General features: G+C 38.2%; 1 protein-coding gene across 7 annotated transcripts in view; it reads right to left on the reverse strand.

Annotated features, from left to right (window-relative positions):
* Positions 1-9,029, reverse strand: part of TMEM71 (transmembrane protein 71) — a 30,695-nt gene that overhangs the window by 6,320 nt on the left and 15,346 nt on the right. For 3 of the 7 annotated variants that reach the window (XM_017739057.1, XM_017739056.1, XM_017739055.1), the window contains 9 exons: positions 8,344-8,401; positions 7,092-7,176; positions 6,106-6,275; positions 5,419-5,598; positions 4,828-4,903; positions 4,278-4,327; positions 4,022-4,094; positions 2,859-2,885; positions 1,552-1,617 (listed from right to left, as the gene is read on the reverse strand). In XM_017739057.1, coding sequence (XP_017594546.1) covers position 2,885; positions 4,022-4,094; positions 4,278-4,327; positions 4,828-4,903; positions 5,419-5,598; positions 6,106-6,275; positions 7,092-7,176; positions 8,344-8,386 — 678 coding nt within the window. In that variant the 5' untranslated portion in view covers positions 8,387-8,401 and the 3' untranslated portion in view covers positions 1,552-1,617; positions 2,859-2,884. Of the gene's footprint in view, positions 1-1,551; positions 1,618-2,858; positions 2,886-4,017; positions 4,095-4,277; positions 4,328-4,827; positions 4,904-5,418; positions 5,599-6,105; positions 6,276-7,091; positions 7,302-8,343; positions 8,402-9,029 lie in introns of those variants that run through there. The other 4 variants (XM_017739054.1, XM_017739052.1, XM_017739053.1 and 1 more) reach the window with 4 other exon arrangements.

Below are 9,029 nucleotides of genomic sequence, written 5' to 3' on the forward strand. Positions count from 1 at the left end.
CACATGACCATTCCTGATATAAAGCGCTATGTGATATATATTCAGGAATGACCCTGAAATTCAGCTGAACACAGCTGAAGTAAGAGAGTATAAAACAAGGTGTAGTGATAAAAATAATATATTAAAAAAGTAATAAATGGTATGAGAAGATACACAGCGAGTTATAAATCTATATCTCAAAATTTCTATTTGATTCTTTTTCTCTAAATAAGGTGCTATATTAAAGTGGAGTAAGCATTTAATCTCTGCAGACAAAAAATATAAAATTCTAGTTGTTTTCTCTGTTTGTAGATGTGTCAGTTAATCACTAATCAGTAAGTGGGTTTACTCTAAGAGCATTGCATCCCAGAATTATCCTAGGCTTGATACTGTAGTTAACAGAAGTTGCAAATACTCATTACCTCTGAAAGTGTGGATTTAAACATTTAGGTTGGAAATTTTTTTTCAGTTTTTCATCAGACAAATCCTGGCTTCAATTTTTTTATCCAAAAGGAAGAAACATATGATTGCGCCTCTTTTCAGAGAAAAAAGATGAGGCTTGTTTTTATGTCCATTAGAATATATGGAAGGGAACTGCCAACCAGTCTGGTAACCAAATAGAATTTTGTCAATTCAACATTGATGAATATCAGGGAGGGCAGATCTTAACAGATCCTGAGCATTTTGTTTTTAGCCCTTGAACTCCAGTTGGGAAATGACCCCAGGAGGTCCCTCTCTCCAGATCAGAACAATTCTAACTTACAGTTTGTATTTATTAATAGACAGATTATAGGATTTATTTTAGACCATTTTTTTTTCAATCTCAATCAGATTTTTCTTCACTAGTTTACAGTGAACTAATGAGTTTACAGTGAACTCTTTCTTTCTAGTTTTCAGCATAATTGCTTTGATGACTGCAGGGTAATTTCAGTCTTAGACTTTTCTCTCAGAATGCAATTTAACTTTCCAGACTATTATTCCAGGACATTATTTAAAGACTGAAGATCTTTATAATCCTTTAGTTTTAAAAGCGATTTTAGTAATGGACCTTTTATTATAGGCATAAAATAAGTAACAAAATATTTACATGTTTTACGTAGTGAAATTTACTCTCAGTTGTCTCTGTACTCTAAATAAAGAAGAGTAATTATTTAACACTTACAAAATTATTCAAATGCATTAACTACAAGTAAATATGAGGATGAGTATTATAAATACTATTTTAGATACATAATACATCAGTTATCACTGTATTCAGCCACTATCCAAAGCCATTATCTTTGATAGCATATTGTTACAAGAAATTAACATATAAAATATGGGATAACATCATTTTTATAAAATATTATTTAATGGGAATTAAAAACCACTTTTTATTATGTAAATGCTTGTAGGACCCCATGCCCACATAGGACTTAATTGAGATAACATACTATAGGTACAGCATTTCTTTGCAGAATTTCTTTCAGGTAGTGACCAAGAAGTAAGGCCTTGCTCACATTTGACCAGAAGAAAAATAAAGCTAAAATGAACTGTGTTTTGGAGGAAGAATACTATCAGTTCTGTTATTTCTTTTTTCCATAGGAACATGTATAAACATGGCCTTAAGGAGGTATCCAGGAGTTCAATGCTGAAGAGCTGATGAAAATAAATTTGAGGAGGAGGCAAAATGAAAACTGTTAGTGAACTCATTTCAAAATACACAGAAGTAACAACTCTGCTTTTAAGGTTTTACCAAGTGCAAGAGACAAGCTTGATTTGAGCTGTGGGAGGTCCTGTCTCACAGTAACCTGTGTCAATCTGTATTTAGTTTAGTCCTGCCACACAACAAGTGCCAAGTTCTCTGCTCCATCCTGTAGGACCTGCTTTGGTTCACTTTGATAGTCGCTTTCAAAACCAGAGTCAGCTTTCAAGCTCTGGTGTTTCAGCCCTTACATAAACAGTTCCACTGACTTTAAGAAGTGCCATATGTAGCGTCTCCAGCTTGGCACGCTGTGAGTAGGACATTTTGTCACCACAGGCAAAGTGATCAAATGACTGCACTCCTTTCTAAAATGCTTTGTTCTCAGAATTAACGCCCACATTCTAAGGGCTGACTGAAAGGTTTTCCAGGTTGTGTCTGCAGCTGTGCAGATGCCTTTAGATCTCAGAAGCTGAACTGCACTCAACCGGAAAACTGATGAAGAAGGCTGTTCTATCCACACTATAAGGAACACAAACTGGGCACAGCTCCACTTGGTTCCTTCTTTTCATTTTTATCTTTACAAAGTATAGACATAAAGGAAATAACCGAGCCAGGGCTGGGATGACCAACTCTAAGTACAAATAAATTAGTGCTCTTGTTTTAAGGGTTTGAGCTGCTGGGAGGCTTAGAAATCCTTGATAAACAGAAACTGGAGTCTGAGGATGAGGCTTGAGTGAAAAAGAATAGGAAGTAGAAGAATGTATAAGTGTTTTTCAGATATTCGGGACTGATTCATGTTGATGCTGCTTCACTGCTTCAGTGGAATGCTACCAAGTCAGAGCAGCACAGCACCTGGTCCTGCTGTTCAGTTCAAACTTGGGAAAAGGAAGACTTGTTTTGCCTGTTACTGGGAAACGTGTTCTCTGGGCTGAAGCACAGCAATTGTTAACAGCTTACACTATTTAGACACTGCTGCCAGACAATAGAAATAAAATATATAATCTAAATGCAATAAAAAAGGACTTGTAGACATCAAAGTGGAGTAATTTGCAGTGGAAACTGGCAAGGGTCCTGCAGTTAAACCTTCTTTTAATGAAAAGTCCATGGAACCTTTCTGGCATGCTTGAACCCTGTTCCATAATAGGACTCATCCCCAAAAATATGGAATTCTTTCTAAACTTAAACAGGTACTCACCAATTGTTCTTTATTCCTTATTATTTTCTGCAGGGAAAAAAAGAAGAATACATTTTTGTATATCTTGATTTAAATCGCAGTTTCTTATAATCAGTATATATTACCAAAGGTCCTGTTTGACAAATTCAGCTAAGCTGTTTGAGCAGGTAACTTCTCACTTGTGATGAGCATAAAAGAGGCATTCTCTGTATACCTGCTGCTGAAAAGCTCTCGGAGTGTGTTCTTCTCTTGCGAAGAACAGCTTCGTTATCACTCAGGGCTAAGCTATTGAGGAAGAAGGAAAGCAGCACTTTGGGGCATGAGCTTGCAACACACTGGTCCTGACCTGGTGGCTTTGGTGAAACCAAAGTTTTAGGGAATGGAGACATAGCAACAAACTGATACACCACCCTTCAAAAAGTGAGGGTGTCATTGCAGTGGAGCTGTTCCAGTTGTGCCTTGCTGTTTCTAACTTCCAGTGTACTCAATTCAAAGGCTGAGGTCTGACAGATTGTCATGTTGCCCACGGCATATACTGAACTCCTGAACCCTGACAGTTTCAGAAACAAACAGGATCCTCTTGAGCTTCAATTTCACTCCATAAAAATTCAGATAAGCCCAAACCTTTTAGTCTTAGAAGCATTTTAAATTTTAGACATTTAGAATTTTCTGGTGCAAAAAAAGGTGAAAGAATGGTAATTCATAAATCCAGCACATCCATACAAGCTTTCAGCATGAAGGCCTGTGTGAGCTAATGGTCCATTGGGTTAGTGGAGCCAAATTATATCAATTCTGTAGTCCCTGGAAGGTGGTGATGAGGTGAGCATCATAATTAGCTGGTTTTAATTTTTCCAGTTAAAACATAAAAAAAGGTCTGGTGGCCTGGGAGTGGGCTTCAATGCAAGGCTTGAAAGCAGACCTCTGGAATCATGAATTACACTGCTTGGTCTGTCTCTGCATCATGTTATGGCATATTAGGTTTACCTTCCTTTTCTGCTACAACATTTATTGCACATTATGAAAGGGCAAGTTTTCAAAATAAACAGAAAGTTTCTATGAATAAAAATCAGTAACTGGAAAAGCCAAATACTCTACCAGTAACTTCAGATCCCACCTTCTTTTCCTCTTCTTAATATAAAATTTCTAAATTCCTCTATTCATCACATGACACTGGAGCTGCTTACCAAAACTTAGTTGCTTTGAAAAATGTATCGAGACTGAAGAAAGATGACACAGCAGCATCTTGGGAGAAAAGAACTGTGAAATTCAAATGCAGAACACTGTAATGGATTGAAGTTACATTTGTCCCCATTTGACCATATACTGCTCTTATTAGGATCAATAAGAGCCATGGATATACATCCAAGGATAGAATTTGGTCCTCAGATGTGACTTAGTAAAAAAAAAAAAGGGTTGGAAATAAAGAAATTCTGTACTTACAAACTAAAATCATCAGCAACAAAGTGGCAGACAATCCTCCCAGAAAATATCTGAGAACATAACAATGCCCAGAAAGGTTAGACAAAGCCAAGGGATGCATATGGGGTTAGAAGAGGTAAAGCCTGGGTGGGAGGAGGAGGAAAGGTTCTTGCAGATGAACCCTCTGAACCCTCTGAACTCTGGTAGGTGAAACTTTAAATTACGTAAACTATTGAAAATAATCTCCAGGAAAGAAAGACCTCAGCATTCAGACTGAGAGAAAAACCCACTAAGAAAGACATGAATCCATTCTGATTTTTCTCAGCCTTCCAAAACCCTTGTCAAAGCACACTTGGCAAAGTAGCTTTCATATCTGCATACATATTCCTCACTTTTGTGCATATCTATATAGCTCAGATATTTGCCTGCATCGACTATCATGTGAAAATATATTTTCACAGTCAGATACATATAACTTCGAAAATGTGACCCTTAATTTAAGTTTTATTCACCAATTGAAATGAAGCAAGCACTCGTGTCAGAAACAAAAAATAAAAGAAATAAAAATTACCTTGTACATACTGAAATGATTAAACACATGATCAGTGCAGCCATCTGAGAAACAACATTTTGCACTGTCCTGGATTCTAAAATAAAAATCAGGAAAATAATGGGTTTTAATGAAAGTAAATATATGATGGGAGGTGTTTGCAAGGACTACCTTCAGCCTGTGAGGTCAGTCCCTTCAGTTGCTTTTAAAGAGAACTCGCCTGGAGTGATTCAAAGCAGAAACCTAATTTTCATGCTCTGGGTGTCTCTCAGGAGTCTTTTTCCCCCACAACTACAGAAACACTGTGCCCTCCATGCTCTCAGAAAACAAGCCTTTCTGCATAATTGCCTGTTTCAGTTTTTGCTCCCATGCCCTTTCCTCCATTTTCCTCTTCACTCTTTTTTTTTTCTGAAAAATGGGCGAAGGAAAGCTGTGAGCAGGGGGTAGTAATCAACTAAATACCAATTTTATGGTTTTGTTATTTTTAATCATCCATTTAAAATACATATTTTAGTAAATAAATTCTATTCTGCTAGGGGCCAGTTCCATATTTTTAATGTATTTTCAGTTCACTCTAAAAATGAGGCATGTCAGAATAAGAACATAACGTACCTGCATTGCTCAAGGTCTCTTCATTTGCATTTATCATAAATGAAGAGCAGGATTTTGAAGCACAAAATGGTTCCTCAAACTGAAGAAACTCACCATCTTTGGTGAGAAATGTTCCATTAGATTCTGGAATTTGCCTTTGTGACACATGGTTATTATATTCAGAAGAAAAGTCTGAATCACCTACAAGAAGTGCACATATAACTGAGATTGCACAAAAGAAGAGCTCTGAGACTTCGTATTAATGAATTTAGGAATCAATTACTGAATCACAGGAGAGGTTCGGAATAATTATGGGTAGGGAATTGGCAGGTCCAAACATATGCAGGAGAAAATATGCAGAGTAAAGACAAAACCACATAGAGCATAACAGATTAAGTTATTGAAAGAGCCAGGTGAAAGCAGACAGTGCCAGGTATTAATCACACCAGAATAAACATTCCTGGTGATGACTTTGCATTCAAATTCAGTCAAAAAATGACCTTTTGGCGCAGAGATCTTTGCAGACTCATACTCCAGTTTAATGCCAGGAGCTCTATTTACCCCTTAGAATTCTGTAGTTCATCTATCCTTTACCTGCACACCTTGGCAGACAACACCTGCAAAACTTCCAGAAAGAGATACCCAATTCCCACTAAACACAGAATGCAGTGTTGTGTCTTGATTACCTGGTACCTCATCAGGGCTTACCAATATCACTGTGACTGGCTTCTAGTTTACTGCATCCATCAGGCCAAGGATCCTCTACATGGGAGAATTCCATCTTGCTGGGAATGGTGGAGCTGCGCCACGAGCTGGAGGTACTGAGATCGAACAAGCTGTCAAGAGAGCGACGGATTTTCTTCCTTCGCCTGAATACACTGGAAAGAAAAGATATGTTGCCAAGGAGTAGAGCTAATTATTCTTGCTGAGCGGGGACAGAGCTCTAAAGCTTGCAGGAACGACATGAAAGAACCAAGTTCTGGATGCTGCTCCCAGCCCTGTTCTTGACCCTAGGCACGTCACCAGGAATGGCTGCTGCACACCATAATATGTCAGGGAATGTGTTAACAGCAGGGCTGATCATGCTGTTGTGATACTGGATCCTGTGGTACCAAATGACATCACAGCTACTGGTCTCTGATACTACTGTGAGTATCTCATGCTACCCATAAGTTGCACCCTGCTATATCTTATTTGGGGTAGTCTGAATCCATCAAACTTCATGTTTTTTGAACTACATTTTACATACCTTTCTAAACTGTTGTTCTTTTCAAATCAAGTGATATTTTTTCTTGAGTAAGAATTCTAGGACCAGACCTTTCTATTTACATATATGTGTGTGTGTTTTAGACAAAGATATTTATGTATACTTTTTTCTTACTCCTTATCAGAGTAACACCCAATTGGCAAAATGAGCTGTATCTCTCCTTTTTCTTTATTGGACACAACTTCAATTACAGCAACAACTGTGCACTAAAGAGTTTTTGGATAGTAAGACATGACTGAAAATCAGGTTATTTCATTCACTTCACTCTCTAAAGCAATTGAGATGTTCCCATTCAGAAGTAATGCTGATCTTATGCCAAGCAAAATGTAGACAGACACAAAGACACCTCCAGATGCACCTCTAGGTAAGGCCAGATATATGAAGGCAATCACCAACATGGAGTAAAAGCTGCACACAGTTCACTTACCGAACTAAATTCTCTTTATATGTAACACTTGTGTGGGATGGTGTCAGTGTTATGTTGCCCTCTTCATCAGACAGAAAACTGTCTTCTGTCAAAACATAATAACCATTAGAAAGCAGTCGAGGGCTGCGGCGACATGTAGGAAGGGAGTCTGTCAGAGGGTTTGTGAAGCACTCATAGGCAGGATCGTCGTCCAAAACGGCACAAGCACAACTGAAGAGGAGAAATTAAAGCCTCTAATTTAGAGAAGGTCGGGACAGAGCAAACCCACGATTTAATAGTAGTGAATTTACATTCCTAGCTGATGGGGGCTGGTAGTGACATAGATTTAAAATACGTGGATGTAATAATATTACTCTGTACTAGAGGGTTTCAGCCAGCTGACGTGTGCATCACACTTTCCAGAGCTTCAGATTACAGGAGGGATACATGCCGGGGGAGCATTTCCTGAAGCATGGAGCCAGCTTGAGCTCAGAAGTGCTCAGTGTGTTTCCATGGCAGTGCTCTTGGCCAAGGAACCAGCACAGGCATTCCAGTATTTTGCTCCTCTGAGTTCCTCTACATGGCACAAGCTGGGTGCCTCTGAGCCAGGCAGGATTTACTTGCTTTTTTACAACCTAGCCATACTTAGTGAAGATTTAAGGATGCATGACTTTAACAAATCCTAGAATGCCATGCAGCTGGAACAACATAGGTTAAAGCCCACATGTGAAAGCACTGAAACACAATTGCCACTCCATCCAGCACTGAAACACGATTGCCTTTGGGATGAAATACAGCACAGAAAAGTATACTCTCTGGTATTTAAAACAGAAGTGAGTAGTGACAGAGGTGAAAGGATCTAAAAGTTGTAGACAATTTACTTAGTTCAAGTAAAATTGAATTTACGGTTATACCTTTCCCCTCGACACCTATGAGTTCCAAATTGCCATGCAGTGACATTATGGAAAGAAAGGAAGACACTGGATTGATTTCGTGGCTGACCTGTGTTTCAGTAGGAGATTTAAGTACCCCATATATCACAGAGACATACCATAATTTCAGTGTAGTGAAAAGCAGATGGAAGAGAGATACTCCAAAACCTTGTAACTGCAAAGCCAGTGTTTCCAACCTCCACAGCAGTACTTCTGAACTTCCATTTAGGGCAGTAATTAAATTATATCAGCCCTACAATTCTCAGTGGCCCAAAAGGGATTTTTACAAAATCTACATCAAAACAAAAATAAAATTAAGCAAGTGTAACTTTCCTTAATACCTTGGGAAAACACGTCTTGAGAGGTTGTGTCTATGCTCTCCATTAAATGGTGTTGAACCTGCAGAGGCAAAGGTGAAATAAGAAGGAATTGTTATCATGTTCACTGACAGGTACCTTGTACATACCAGAAAGATGATTAAAAAAGCTAAAAATGAAAAGAAAATTAAGGGAAGAATTAAAGGAGATAAAACATATGAACGAATCAGGGAAAGACTTAGTGCTTATAGGAAACTCATCTCAACCAGGACAACACAGAATTAGAGCCAACAGAAATCAGATACTTCTACTCTGCCCAGATAACAGACTTGAGAGAAATAATTATGGACAGAAACACAATAACTGCAATAATTTTAAGGTGTTTTACCAGAAATCTGCTTCATGCCTAAGCCAGAACCTGAACTGGCACTAGATACAGAGTAGAATGGAAAGGCCACCTTACCCTTACATTACATTTTTCAGATGAAAATTGCAGACATAGCACAACAAGCACAGGGATTGCTACAATGACAAATATTTGACAGTAATATTGTGGCAGGAGACTAAGGAAATAGGACTTGTCTGGATTACCATGGCTTAAGTATGCAAAGTGCTTCTAGGTGTTCTGCACCTGACAGAATCAATCTTATAAAATATGAGCAAGGGCTATCCATAGGGAGAATTTATATCTGCTATGAAATGAAAAGGTA

The sequence above is a fragment of the Corvus brachyrhynchos genome, unplaced genomic scaffold (assembly GCF_000691975.1).
Source record: "Corvus brachyrhynchos isolate BGI_N302 unplaced genomic scaffold, ASM69197v1 scaffold187, whole genome shotgun sequence".
NCBI lineage: Eukaryota > Metazoa > Chordata > Aves > Passeriformes > Corvidae > Corvus > Corvus brachyrhynchos.